Source organism: Ranitomeya variabilis, chromosome 1 (assembly GCF_051348905.1).
Source record: "Ranitomeya variabilis isolate aRanVar5 chromosome 1, aRanVar5.hap1, whole genome shotgun sequence".
Classification (NCBI taxonomy): domain Eukaryota; kingdom Metazoa; phylum Chordata; class Amphibia; order Anura; family Dendrobatidae; genus Ranitomeya; species Ranitomeya variabilis.
This window is the reverse complement of record NC_135232.1, coordinates 960,297,367-960,312,825: the sequence shown is the minus strand read 5'-3', so window position 1 is coordinate 960,312,825 and position 15,459 is coordinate 960,297,367. Positions and strand designations below refer to the sequence as shown.

At 41.0% G+C, this 15,459-nt stretch overlaps 1 protein-coding gene across 2 annotated transcripts in view; it reads left to right on the top strand.

Annotated features, from left to right (window-relative positions):
- NR3C2 (nuclear receptor subfamily 3 group C member 2) overlaps nt 1-15,459 on the top strand; it is a 440,438-nt gene that overhangs the window by 372,456 nt on the left and 52,523 nt on the right. For both annotated transcript variants that reach the window (XM_077279302.1, XM_077279303.1), the window contains exons 5-6: nt 5,987-6,334; nt 8,954-9,098. In XM_077279302.1, coding sequence (XP_077135417.1) covers nt 5,987-6,334; nt 8,954-9,098 — 493 coding nt within the window. The remainder of the gene's footprint in view (nt 1-5,986; nt 6,335-8,953; nt 9,099-15,459) is intronic.

The window sequence follows — 15,459 nt, the reverse complement described above, 5'->3', positions numbered from 1 at the left end:
CATGACTTGGAGGAGAGGTGTTTTGGTGGTTATATGAGGAGGAGTTATCTTTGACTCCCACCTACCAGGAGGATAGAGATCATCTTCTCTCCCATTAACAATCCAGGAAGGAAGAGACCTGTAGCGACACAGTTGTCGGGTGACTTGGGACTAGGGGCTCCATTCATGTCCCTAACACCAGCGCCCTAGCTCACCCTATTCCCTGGGATACTTCTGAAGGTGCAGATGCCGGGGCCTCCATCCTTGCCTTATCTCCTGAATCAGCCCTCCATCAGTTCTCTTCTCCCACCCAGGGAAGAGGGGTGCTGCCGTGTTTTGTTTTATTTCTGTTAAAATACTTTATTCTGGCTGTGTCCTTATTTACATATAACTATAGGATTAGTAATGAATAGGTGTCTTATAGACCCCTCTCCATTACCAAGTTGTGGGCTTGATGTCTCCTGACAATACAAAGGTGACATCAACCCCACAAACATGAACCCCACTTGCCACCGCTACAGAGCAAGTGGGAAGAGCCGTGCAAAGCGCTAGAATTGGCTCATCTTATAGATGTGCCTTGTCTGAGCAACTGCGGGCTGCAATTTTTAGGCCGGGGCCCCTATATCAATGGCCCCTTACCACCCTGAGAATACCAGCCCCCAGCTGTCAGTTTAGCAAGGCTGGTTGTAAACAGCGTGGGGACCCCTCTATTCTTGATAACTAACCTCGCTGAAACTGACAGCTGTGGGTTGCAGCTGTGAGTTTTGCCTGGCTGGTTATAGAAAATAGAGGGGAACCCACGCTGTAGTTTTTTTTTTTCTTATTTATTTACAGCGCAGGAGGCGGCTGATGAATACTCTCATCGGCCACTCAGCGGCTTTCAATGAAAATTCACCGCACACTCTGTATCTTTGTGGTGATGCCAAAAAATAATATTTATTTGAGGTTCGTGGGAACAGAAAAAATAGAAATAGGTAAAGCGCAGGAGAAAATTTGAAAGCGTCTATATTTGAGTGATGTTTTGACCTGGCGACACCTCAGCAGGAGGCCAGACAAGGTGCAGGAGCACCGCCAGTAATGTGATTTCAAGCTCACTTTCCACACTACCCTGATCAGGGAAATAGCCTCATACAAACTGCATCTATCTCCATGACTAAGGAATTACCAGCGACGAATTGAATAAGACCTGGGACCGGTCGAAACGTTACTCAAATATAGTCACTTTAGAATTTTCTCCTGCGCTTTACCTATTTCTATTTTTTCTGTTCAAACGAACTGCAAATAAATATTATTTTATTCATCACCACAAAAATACAGAGTGTGCGGTGAATTTTCACTGAATGGACTAAGGGTCATTTGGCCCGTTACACCAGCACCTCGTCATACGACAGAGTGTAGGCCAATACCTTTACTACTGTTATTAGCGGCAGCAGCTTTAGGCTCATTGGAGTAATAGTCCCATCAGCCGCCACCTGCTGTCATTGTGATCACTTGAATACAACTCTCATAATTCTCCCCTGCTCGCGCTGATCACCTGCAGATCAGGGGAGAATGATGAGAGCTATCTTGAGCACACGGCACCAGGGAACTGCTTACTGTACTGCTGCTTCTCAAGTGCCATGCGTGTCACACTGATAACATCCATTTGTGTTTTCCATGTGAACTTATGTGGGACTTTTTGCAGCCCGTGCTGACAGTAAAAAACGGACATGTCTACGTGTGGGTCACACAGACACACAGTCCATGGAAACACACTGACATGTGCACAGACCCATTCACTTGTGTCAGTGTCTCCGATACGTGTGAAAACTGTCACCACGCGTACCGGAGACACTGACGTGTGAAAGAGCCCTAAGATGAACATGGTTTTTCTTAGTTTTTTCGTGTATTTTTGTATGCCTTTTTTTCCAGTATATTTGAATAGATGATAAATGATGAAAAACCGCTAAATGAATTGACATCCTGCAGATATGAAATTGCTTCAAATTTGCAAGAAAAAAAATAACCAACATGTGTATGAGATTTCAGAACTCTCAATCACTTTGCTGGTAGTGTCAAATGCTGTGTCTTTTCAGCATAAAAAATGTGCAGAAAAAAATACTGCAAACATGCAGCGTGCGAACAAGCCCTTACAGCTTGGGGAGGGGGGGGGGGGTTCCCAGCAGAAACTTCTCAGTAATTGACATGTTGCTTCTCTTTATAAGAGAAAAAAAAACAAATGGAAAAATAACACAGTTTGTATTATAGACATGTTCCCCATTGACATCAATTAAGAAGTTTACGCAAGGATTTGAAGCATTTTTTTTGTGGATTATGTAACAGAATACACTCTAAAATCCACATAAATTGTGAATGTACCCTAAGAATAATCTTTGATGTAAATTTTGAAGTGGATCTGTTTCAAAATCCACATATAAAAACGCCGTGTGAAACTAGCCTTAGAGTATGTGCGCACACTCTCTTTTTTTAGGCAGGTCCACCATGAAACCCACCTAAGGCCCCTTTCACACATCTATATAATACCAGTACCGGGAAAAACGGTATCGGTGTCTTCAGTGTTGTGGATGAGTGTGCCATCCGTTTTGTACCGTTACGGCTTAAAAAAATCAATTCCAAAATTTTTCCTACACTTTGCAATGTTAAACGTGGATGGCACACGGATGACACTCATGGACTTGTATTGGCCCTTGTCAACCGTGCAACTGGTACAAAACGGAGTTGTCTTCGTGTGGTTGGCACGGATACATGGAAATGTGTACAGCACGATAGATTAAAATGGGTACATGTGGTATCCAGCAAAAAAAATGGATGCTACAGGTTCCTGAAACACAGACATGTGAAGGCAGACTAAAAAAACACTCAGAAAATGTTGAAAATAATGAACATATGTATTTTCTGTGTAAAAACAACTTAAGGTATGTGCACAATAAGTTTTTATGGAGTTTGTTTTTTCTTTAGGAGAATTTGGATTTGGAGAGTATCTACTGTTTGTGCTTACTTTCTGCTCCAAAAACTAACTACGGTAACTAAAAAGGCTCCATGTGTAAATTACTTAACTGTGCATTTGTTCAGGTTTTCAAGTGTCTAAGGCCTCTTTCACACGTCATTGTCTCCGGTACGTGTACTGACAGTTTTCTCACGTACTGGAGACACTGACACACGTAGACCCATTCAAATGAATGGGTCTATGCACATGTCTCCGTGTATTCACGGACAGTGTGTCCGTGTTGAAAACACGGAGACATGTGCTTTTTTCTCCGGCAGCACGTACAGCAATACGTCCTGCACACGTGCACACGGAGAACAGTGTGCACTCTCCTCCGTGTGCACATACCGCCCGCAGGATAGACAGCGCTACAGTAAGCGCTGTCCCCCCTGTCTGTGGTGCTGAAGCCGGCATTCATCTCTTCTCCCCTGCAGGAGAGAAGAGATGAAAGATCAAGTTTTTTTTCTTTTTTGTTAAAAATAAAGTTTGCAGGTGACCTCCCGCCTCCCATCCCCAGTGCGCCGCCCGGCCCCTTGCAGAGAAATACTCACCCAGCTCCGCGATGTCTCCTCTCAGCGCTGGCAGCCTGTCCTGTGTGAGTGGTCACGTGGGACCGCTCATTACAGTGATGAATATGCCCATATTCACCACTGTAATGAGCGGTCCCATGTGACCGCTCACACAGGACAGGCTGCCAGCGCTGAGAGGAGAGAGGAGACATCGCGGGAGCTGGGTGAGTATTTCTCTGCAAGGGGCCGGGCGGCACACTGGGGATGGGAGGCGGGAGGTCACCTGCAAACATTTATTTTTAACAAAAAAGGAAAAAAACTTGATCTTTCATCTCTTCTCTCCTGCGGGGGAGAAGAGATGAATGCCGGCTTCAGCACCACACAGGGGGGACAGCGCTTACTGTAGCGCTGTCTCTCCTGCACGGTCCGTGTGGTCCTCAGGTGGCACACAGCTGCCGCACGTGTGCCACACGGATGTGCCACGTGAGCACAGGGACACGGATAACTCCGGTACCGATTTGTCCGGTACCGGAATTATCTGGACGTGTGAAACCGACCTGACCATTTTTCAGGCGTCTTCCTCTTGAAAGATGCTCTATAATTTATAATAGAAGTTAATGGGAAGTCTGAAAAGCCAACCAGATGTCTTTTTGAGCATTTTTGCTTCAGAAACCACTAGTGGTTTCTTAATTGTTAAATTCATTAAAAAAACAAACTACTAGAATCTTAAGTAATAAAGACAACGCAAAAATGATGGAAAAACCACCATGAATGAAAATTGAGGAAGCAAGCACTGAACAAACGACCATATAAACACTGATGTTTCCCGAAGTGTCTTCCTCTTTGAAAACTCAGTTGGTTTAAAAGATTTTATGTGCACATTCTCTTAAGGTGTTTCTATCTAAACAACCAAAAAACATTTCATCACTGAATCAATAAAGGGGCACAATGTCTCATGCACAAAAAACATGTAAAAAATATTTAAAAAAAAAATTAACTTTCTGATGCATTTCTTTATTTATTTTTTTTTGCCAGAAAAATCCACACAAAAACTCTGAATGAACCTACCATGAGGGTATAATTTTTTAGTAAAACTTTGAGGCCAGAAAAAAAACATACAAACAGATTAACATTTTTTCTCAATTGCATTACTATTTTACACTAAAGTAATTTGCATGTGTCAAAACCACAGAATTAATACTATATATTCATACAAAGCAAAATGCCTCATTAGTTCCATCTGAAGATATTGTGGTATTTTGGCATGTTAATGTGGCTTTGTAAAAAAATTCTCTCAAGGTAATGACTGTGCAAATGAACTATTTCTAAATCAATCAACAATGAGTAACAGATTCAGTATGGTAGGAAGTGTTCACAGAGTTTACAAAGAAGCTTTCTTTCTGGTCAAGTTTTTCTGGCAGCTGACAGATGAAAAAAAATTCAATAGCTCTGCACATGTCAACTATTCAAACAGTGTGTTGGTTTTTGCTGTAAGTATTCATAGATTCCCTCAAGTTTTAAAGTTTATGTTTTTGTGTTGTTTCTCCAAAAGAAATGCAAAAGAAAATCATTCAAAGCTGTCAGAAGACCCGTGTCTTACTCTAAGGCCGGAGACACACTGGTGCGAGAGACGGCCGAGTCTCGCTGGTTAAAAGCAAGCTGTGGCACCTGCATTCCGGAGCTGAGCGTGCAGCTCCATGTATTGCTATGGAGCCGCACGCTCCGCTCCAGAGTGCAGGTGCCACAGCTTGCTTTTAACCAGCGAGACTCGGCCGTATCTCGCACCAGTGTGTCTCCGGCCTTAGCTGTGTGTTCAGATGAAAAAAAAAATGTTTCAAACATCATACTGGGCAACATCAGATATCATCACTTCCTTATGTGAATATAGTAAGAAATGAAAGCTAATGAGTTGCAAGCCCCGTCATAGAAGCCTTACCTAATCGATGAATTCAGTGAACCTGACCACAAACAATTTCAAGAAAGAACAAAACTCTTTGAACCTTTTGGGACTGCTCACAAATTTCACTTGTTGGCAATTTGACACAACTTTTCATAAAATTGATATTGATTTAAATGACCCTTTGTTTAAAATGTTGAGTTACCAAATTCTATCCGATGTCAAATGGTTTGTGGCACTCCATCAGTGTAATCTTTTCACATGTCTGTTCTTATGAATGATAAGATGAATCTTTCATATTATAAATATACAGAATGCCGAAGGTCTGTGATGGCAATCAAATTCATAAAATAAGTCATGTATATGTGAAGATGTATTCAGGAAATGTAGCACTGGGCACCAGATTGCACAAAATTGAAGATTAAATTCAATATACTTCTAATATCCACAACACAGACAATCCAGAATGTCAACATGCCCCTAATCTTATCAATAATTTATAGAGCTTTAGTTTTGATATCAGATCTTCAGAATATTTGCAAAAAAGTTTGGTTACGTACATGTTTATATACTGTTCCATATAATCTCATTTTCATTTTATTTTTGCCATTTCAGCTCGAAAGTCAAAAAAGTTAGGAAAATTAAAAGGAGTCCATGAAGATCACCAGCAACCACCACATCAACAGCCTCCTGCACAGAGTCCAAAAGAGGAGCCTACATTCACGTCCACCTCAAAAGAGACCTCTGTTTCCACAAACACAACTATCGTTCCAATTATATCTGCTGTATCCCCCGGACTTTCCCTGTCAGCAGCTGTGATACTTGAAAATATTGAACCTGAAATAGTGTATGCAGGATATGACAGTGCTCAGCCAGACACAGCGGAGCACCTCTTGTCCAGCCTCAACCGTTTGGCTGGGAAGCAGATGATACAAGTGGTGAAATGGGCAAAAGTAATTCCAGGTAAATGAACCAAACATGCAAAAATACACATATGCAATGAGTCAAATTATGTAATCCCTTAGATTGCAAGGAATAAGTAATGTATATGTAATGATCTTCCTAGTTGTAGGACTAGCTGAGGACATGAGATTGAAGCTTGATAAACATATAGCAGCATTTCCAACTCAGACCTTTAGGGCTCCTTTTCACTTGCGAGACACACGTCCGTGTCTTGCATGTTAAAACCAAGCTCTGGCGCCTGCACTCCAGAGCGGAGCGTGCGGCCGCATAGCAACACATGGAGCTGCACGCTCCGCTCTGGAGAGCCGGCGCCAGAGCTTGGTTTTAACATGCAAGACACGGACGTGTGTCTCGCAAGTGAAAAGGAGCCCTAAGATGCATAATTGAAACATGACTGTAGGTGCTATTTCGCAATGCCCGGTAAATTATACATTTGTAGCATAAACATCACATTATAACTAATTAGCTGATAAAAAATTGCAACAAGACCATAGTCTTTCAGTTATGCAAAAGAAAATCTTTTTAATCACCTAGAAGGTTAGGACTCTGGTATTTAGAGGTCTTTCCTTTTCTGGTTGGCATATTAAAAGATAAAAGATGACCAGCTATAATAAAACATGATTTCACGTTATTCTGTTGGGAGTTGCTTTTGCTATATACATTGGATATGATATGATCTGCAGGCCATTAAATGGAATCCGTCAGCAGGTTTTTGCTATGCAATCTGGGATCAGCATGATGTAGAGGCAGATAGCCTGATTCCAGCAATGTATCAGCTACTAGACTGATTTATGCCGTTTTGATAAAATCCATGTTTTGTTCTATTGTAGATATCGCTGAGCTTTGTAACTCTGCCTACACTTTGACTGGCAACTAAGGCTACTTTCACACTAGCGTCGTGCACTGCACGTCGCTATGCGTCGTTTTGTAGAAAAAACGCATCCTGCAAAAGTGCTTGCAGGATGCGTTTTTTCTCCATAGACTTGCATTAGCGACGCAGTGCGACGCATTGCCACACGTCGCAACCGTCGTGCGACTGTTGCGTCGGTCCGTTGCCACCAAAAAACTTTGCATGTAACGTTTTTTGTGCGTCGAGACCGTCTTTTCCGACCGCACATGTGCGGCCGGAACTCCGCCCCCGCCTCCCCGCACATCACAGTGGGGCAGCGGATGCGTTGAAAAACAGCATCCGCTGCCCCCGTTGTGCGGCGCTTTCGCTGCTTGCGTCGGTACGTCGCAACGATGCAATTCGTCGTGCGTCGTACGACGCTAGTGTGAAAGTAGCCTTACTGTGTACCCTGTGCATTGTCTCCAAGCTAACAATTAGTGGTGGGGATGGAATTACACAGATTAGCTGGACTGGGCTGCACTTTTGACCTATTCCGGCAGTTATAACCTCCTGCTGATAAAACACTGATTGTATGGAAACTACAGCACACAGCCTAAAAAGTGACATATCCTTGGAATCAGGCTCTCTTACCCTATATTACCCTGCTGTAAAATTAAATAGCAGAAAAACCTGCTGACAAGAGTTCCTTAAAGGTTTTGTAGAAATGACAGGTTAGGATGCACGCCTTTAAAATTGATCAGCATTCATTTTTATTAGGCATATACTTAATTTACATTAAGATTTGAATACCTAGAAAATGTCTTAAAATGTGCTATGAATTTTCAGCCACATGTGAATAGGGTTCTTTACATTCACAATCATTGTACTCAAATTTGTTGTATATTTTTGTTATCAAAACCACATTGAAAATCCACAATAAATCCGCTACATACGATCAAATATCTGATGTCTTAAAAGTGACAAATTGATATTACAATTAATACTTATTTCAACGTTTGTATCACAGAGTTACAAAAACACAAAATTATTTATTTCTTTTTGTTAATGTTTACTTTGACAATTTGTAGACTTTCAGATAGTTCTTCTGTGTTTTACTCACATTAAGCTTAACGAGATGTCTTTTCCAGTGTTATAATAAAGTATTTAGGAAATGTGTCCCTCCGCTATGTGAGACCCTAGCAGGGAAGAGCTTTATTAGTTTGCTGCAGTCATCTCTATATTCCACATCTAGCAGCGTAGAATGGGGGAGACATTATATAAACATTAATTCGCCTCTCCCTGCACAACATGAGAATGTTCAACGTTACTGCTGAAATTGCTGAGCATTGTGCAACTGGCTTTATTTCCATTATGTAGAGTTTTTGCTCTCTTAATAAATTGCTGATAATATACCAGGCCCAGTCTAACCAGGGAGATAAGTCTCATACTTGATGTATTCACACCCTGAGCAGCTGGCTGCATAAATCTCAGAACTGGATAACCAGTTAAAAGCTTCATGGCCAAGTCAGTTATAAATTAAAATAGGGTATCATGGGTGTCTCCAGATTCCCTGTGCACCCTAACAGGTACTTGAGAAGGGCTGCAGTATAATAGTGGGGTACCAGTTGGACCCCACTATTGTAACCCTTGGCTTTTATACAAACGATCAGTCAGAATCATTACTAGATAAGTAACAAACACAGTATAACTGCAAAGTTACTCCCCTTTATATGTTTTTGTACTTCAATATTCCTTAATTATATCAATTTGTGATTATTCCTTTCCTACAGGATTTAGGAACCTGCCTCTTGAGGACCAAATTACTTTAATTCAGTACTCCTGGATGTGCCTGTCATCGTTTGCCTTGAGCTGGAGATCGTATAAACATGCAAACAGCCAATATCTATATTTTGCTCCAGACTTGATATTTAATGAGTAAGTATTATAAATTCCCTCCGCTATTACCCTCATACACATTATTTGTTATTTGATATGTCTCTGGACAGTCTGAGTTTAACTTTCTAAATAATTTTTAATTTTGTGTAGCTGGATTGCGTTTTTAAGGAATTAAATTGGGCATATAGTGTAATTACAGTTGATGCGAATTTATTTGCACGTCCCATGCCATCAGCCACAAGAGTGGTCTTTAGCCACTGAATGGGAGATGGCGTTCCCCCTCTCAACCCCCGACATCCGCTGATGCGCTTTTGATCAGTTGGCTTTGCACACATGTAAAGTCGAACCAGATCGGATAATCAAGAGCTGAGCAATGGATGCTGGCAGCTAAGAGGTAGTACTTAATCACTCACTAACATAGAACTAATATTTATTGTATGAAAATATGATGCGAGGCGTCTTGCCTTACAAGCCTCATAGACTCCTTCAGGGCAAAAAAACATGGATGCTTAACAAATTAGAATGTACTTCTATTTCATTTTATATACTGCACTTATTTCCATGTAGCTCAGCCTCTTGTTTTAATCCTTTCCATATATTAAGTGACAATTAAACATAGTAATACTAGCTGAATTAATCATATCCTGCCACAAATAGAAACGTATCAAGTCATCTTTAAATCAGACCTAAAAGATTGGTCACGGAGTATGTGTCTAGATCCGTCTTTTGTAAAACAAGGAGGACAACCCCTAAGAAATAGACTGATTCCAAACATCACATTAAAATATGATTTCACGTATTAAATCCTAATTTTCTAGTTTCTAATATTCTGTCTGGCTGTGGCTTCTCCTTTCTCTTCATTGAGAAGACATGAACACTTGGCCAAATCAACCGTTCATGTGTATGGGGGAGTCATGAGAGACATCTGGTGGTGAAGAATCGTTAGGGTGACTGCTCTCTAAGGTCAGCCAGCAGAGCCAGAATACATAACTATTAATAAGTATGGCTGCATGTAATACTACAAGATTACAAAGGCAGATAATGATAATTCCTCTATATATGGTAGATAACACAGGATCCATAATTAACGATACGTGATGTTAATGCTGCTCACAGGTCACCTTCTCCTCCTACCCCCTTCATGACAATATTTGCACAGATCAGAGCATGCCCAGAAAATACTTCTCTAGAAGTCAGTTAGTCTGGAGAAAAAAAAACAAAGCAAGGAGTTTGAGTCTAGTAAAAATGTCAAGATTTTAGATTTTTTTTTACTATAGATAGTGATATAAAAATAAAAAAATACGTTTTAACAGTAGGTTAGCAGTAAGCTTTATGCAACAATTGTCTTCATTCAACTTCCAGGATGAAAGATAATACATTATTTGTTTTCATATAAATGACACTATTACACTCATCTGATTTCGCAGAGTGCTTTGTTTCTGTGATGCTTTTTTCCACCAAAACATAAAGTCAGAAAATGTGTCCTGAAAGAACATTACTTTTCATTTCTTCTGAATCCTAAGAAGAGTGGATAGGCATTTATCTTTTTAAACCAATATATTCAAGTTAATTTTGCTCTTTTCTGCATAAAGTAATCTTGCCGAGCTGAGATATTTCTTCAGTGCAGATTTTTATTTTTCCATTTATCCGTGTAGCATAGACGTTTTATTGCTTATTCACTATTTTCATTTCTCATTCCCTTGAGTGGGATGCTCTTTAGTACAAATATTTAACATGTAAGAAAGGGGGGGAGACAGTCTCTCGTGATTGAAATTGGTTTTCCCACAAGTTAACTTGTATGTATTAAATCCTATTCAGTTACAAGAGCTTTGAAAATCCTATTGCCTAAGACTGCAAAGAATTTAAGTACATTGTGGTGTAAAAAAACTAAACAAAAACTAATATAATAAATATCTTTATTGAAAACAAAACTAGGAATGAAAAAACCGACACACCCCTTAAAAAACCCCTCTACATAAGAGTGGGTTACATAAAAAACTGGCCCGAAAATTCTTGGGCAATGGGTGGGAGTACAAACCTAGAGTCTGACCTCTACGCGTCCCTAAAGTACTCCCTGCCTACCTGCGGAGGTTGGCACCCTCTTGGACACAATGTGGCGCCCCCGCTCCTCGACGGCTAGCCCTTAAGGCCCTATGGGTCCCTGATTCAATAAGTGGATACTATGGATATAATCAAGTTACCCACACCTAGGGCCCAACTAATAATGAACAAATCGATGCCAGATGGTAATTCAACAGAGTACCCCAATAACAGCGGCTTGGTCAAACCATATGTCACCCCTAACCGTGTATGCTAAACCTACTCTACTGACTGTTACGCCCTCCAGAGTCCCTAATCAGACCACCCTGCCTGACAGCGGAGATTGGCACCCTCTTGAGCGCAAAATGGCGCCCCCGCTCCTCGGCGGCTGTCCCTTGTGGCCCTGACCGAATCCCTACAAAAAAATGGGGATCCTAAAAGGTGGTGCCTACGGGGCTACAGTAGTGGACTGCAATGAGGATATATGTATATCACGGTTAAGCCTAAAAATAGTAAAACACAGGCTGAGCCAACAAAAACACAGTATATTAGATGCCACCCGCCAAATTTAGTTGTGACTTATTTAACAAAGTATGTAGGATAGCTGCGGAGACACCATCACGTGTTTCTCGACGCAAGCAGTGAATAGCCAGACCTTTCCCCGGGAGGGAACAACCACGGGAAGGGCAGCATCCAATAAAGGAAAACCACCTATGCCAAGCATGGTATCCATCCACAGACAGCTGTTTCGGGGTGTTTGCCCCTCATCAGTGTGGAGTAGGAATCTGGCTATTAGGAGCAGTGCCTAGTAAAAGGCTGTGAAGGAACAGATGATTGGCCTCGGGGAGACCAAAACATCCAACACCGCGGAGACACCATCACGTGTTTCTCAACGCAGTGATCCAGAACACTGCCCCCATCCCTTATGGGAAATATGCAAATGCATGTAGGATAGCTGCGGAGACACCATCACGTGTTTCTCGACGCAAGCAGTGAATAGCCAGACCTTTCCCCGGGAGGGAACAACCACGGGAAGGGCAGCATCCAATAAAGGAAAACCACCTATGCCAAGCATGGTATCCATCCACAGACAGCTGTTTCGGGGTGTTTGCCCCTCATCAGTGTGGAGTAGGAATCTGGCTATTAGGAGCAGTGCCTAGTAAAAGTATTTAACAAAGTAACCGGAAGATATAAAGACTCCATGCTCCAGATATATATAGATACAAATATAATGGTGTTTTTAGCCTCATAAACCCTGTATTTTCAAATTTGTGGTACATTGTGGTGTGTCAGCAGTACAATGGGTGGGTGAATGGAGAGATGGATAGATAAATATGAACAGATAGATAAATATGGACAGATGGGCATTAAACATATAGATTGGTTTATGGAGACCTATAGGTGATAGATGACCAGTGGATGACCTACCTAAAGGCACCCCCTTTACATACATCTAGTGGTAAATTATGAAAGGAAACATTTGTAAATAAACAGATGGACTGAAAAACAGATATGAGGAAAATGATAGATAAGAATGGATTGATAATTACAGTAGTACACCCTACTTTGGAATGTGGTGCACATCTCCCGACACTGACCCAGAACCTCCTTGTTAATAATTATGAAGGCTGCACCTCACACATTCTACAAAAACATTCCTAAGGAGCCTTTGTCATAGAATAAATATATCCTAACAGTCTCATACGCCATAATTACTCTTAGTGCAGTAACAATTGTTACTGCACTGACATGACACTTATAGAATGTTATACAGACTGAATTGATTGGGTCAGTGTCCTGCATATTCATATGAAAAATTATTGTAGCAAGGTTATCATATTAGATAGCTATTAGTACGGTCTACAAGGTGCCCATAATATCTACAGTAAATAACCTGTAGGGTGAGCGGATCACTTGTACTAAATAAAATTAAGTATCAGTCTGTATGCCCATAAGCAACGTGATTACAATCCAGATGAACAAACCATAAAACCAATTGTGTGTATTTGTCAGGTTATCTACATATCTACTCACTATGCAATGACTTTATGAAACAGGTCTTGTGCATGAAGAGGTGTTGGACAATATGAACGGTTATATGTAGTCATGAAAAATACAAACACATACGGTACTCTTAAGTTCTATGGTTTTACGTGTCATGACTTAATATGTAAAAATCTGGTCCTTAAATTGTCTTAAAATTAGGTAAACACAACATCAGCTGAACAGCGCGACAAATTACACTGTCTTTATTTATGTACTAGCTGTACTACCCGGCTTCGCCCGGGTTAATGACTGCTGTTAGCAAAATAGAATGTGTTAACAAAAATTTATTCTGCACACAAAAACCACAAAACAAATAGATAGAAATGTAATTATTAAAAGGCAAAAACTAAGCAAATAGAAGCATTTCACAACATATATTAGCTTTGTTATACTGAGAATGTCTTTGTTGCCTATATTAACCAATCAGAGCTCAGGTTAATTAACTGTAGCAAAATAGAAGCTGAGCTGTGATTGGTTGCTATTGGCAGCCTGATAAATCCCCAGCCAACAGGAAGCCCTCCCCTCTGGCAGTATATATTAGCTCACACATACACATAATAGACAGGTCATGTGACTGACAGCTGCCGTATTTCCTATATGGTACATTTGTTGCTCTTGTAGTTTGCTTATTAATCAGATTTTTATTTTTGAAGGACAATACCAGACTTGTGTGTGTTTTAGGGCGAGTTTTATGTGTCAAGTTGTGTGTGTTGAGTTGCGTGTGGCGACATGCATGTAGCGACTTTTGTGAGATGAGTTTTGTGTGGCGACATGCGTGTAGCAACATTTTGTGTGTTGAGTTGCATGTGACAGGTTAGTGTAGCAAGTTGTGTGCAGCAAGATTTGTGCATGGCGAGTTTTGCGCGTGGCGAGTTTTATGTGTGGTGCATTTTGAGTATGTGCAAGTTTTGTGTGAGGCAACTTTTGCATGTGGTGCAACTTTTGTACATGTGGCAATTTTTCTGTGTGTGCAAGTTTTGCATGAGGTGAGTTTTCCATGAGGTGAGTTTTGCACGTGTGGCGAGTTTTGCGTGAGCCTAGTTTTGCATATGGCGAGTTTTGCATGTAGCGAGTTTTGAGTGGTGACTTTTGTGTTTCGACTTTTATGTGGCGAGGTTGGTGTGTGTGTGTGGTGAAATGTGTGCTGAGGGTGGTATATGTGTTCAAGCACGTGGTAGTGTGTGGCGCATTTTGTGTTTGTGTTCATATCCCCGTGTGTGGTGAGTATCCCATGTCGGGGCCCCACCTTAGCAACTGTACGGTATATACTCTTTGTCGCCATCGCTCTCATTCTTTAAGTCCTCATTGTTCACATCTGGCAGCTGTCAATTTTCCTCCAACACTTTTCCCTTCACTTTTTCCCCATTATGTAGATAGGAGCAAAATTGTTTGGTGAATTGGAACGCGCGGGGTTAAAATTTCACCTCACAACATAGCCTATGACGCTCTCGGGGTCCAGACGTGTGACTGTGCAAAATTTTGTGGCTGTAGCTGCGACGGTACAGATGCCAATCCCGGACATACACACATACATACATACACACATTCAGCTTTATATATTAGATATACCTGTATGTAATCTCCTGTATATAGTATATACCTGTGTGTCATCTCACCTATATATAGTATATATCTGTGTGTCATCTCCTGTATATAGTATATACCTGTATGTCATCTCCTCCTATACATAGCATATACCTGTGTCATCTCCTCCTGTATATACTATATACCTGTAGGTAATCTGCTCCTGTATATAGTATATACCTGTGTGTCATCTCCTCCTGTATATAGTATATACCTGTATGTCATCTCCTCCTGTATGTAGTATGTACCTGTATGTCATCTCCTCCTCTATATAGTATATACCTGTGTGTCATCTCTCCTGTATATAGTATATATCTGTGTGTCATCTCCTCCTGTATATAGTATATACCTGTGTGTCATCTCCCCTGTAAATAGTATATACCTGTGTGTCATCTCCTGTATATAGTATATAGCTGTATGCCATCTCCTCCTGTATTAGCCCTCGTTCACACGTTATTTGGTCAGTATTTTTACCTCAGTATTTGTAAGCTAAAATGGCAGCCTGATAAATCCCCAGCCAACAGTAAGCCCACCCCCTGGCAGTATATATTAGCTCACACATACACATAATAGACTGGTCATGTGACTGACAGCTGCCGGATTCCTATATGGTACATTTGTTGCTCTTGTAGTTTGTCTGCTTATTAATCAGATTTTTATTTTTGAAGGATACCAGACTTGTGTGTGTTTTAGGGCGAGTTTCGTGTGTCAAGTTGTGTGTGTTGAGTTG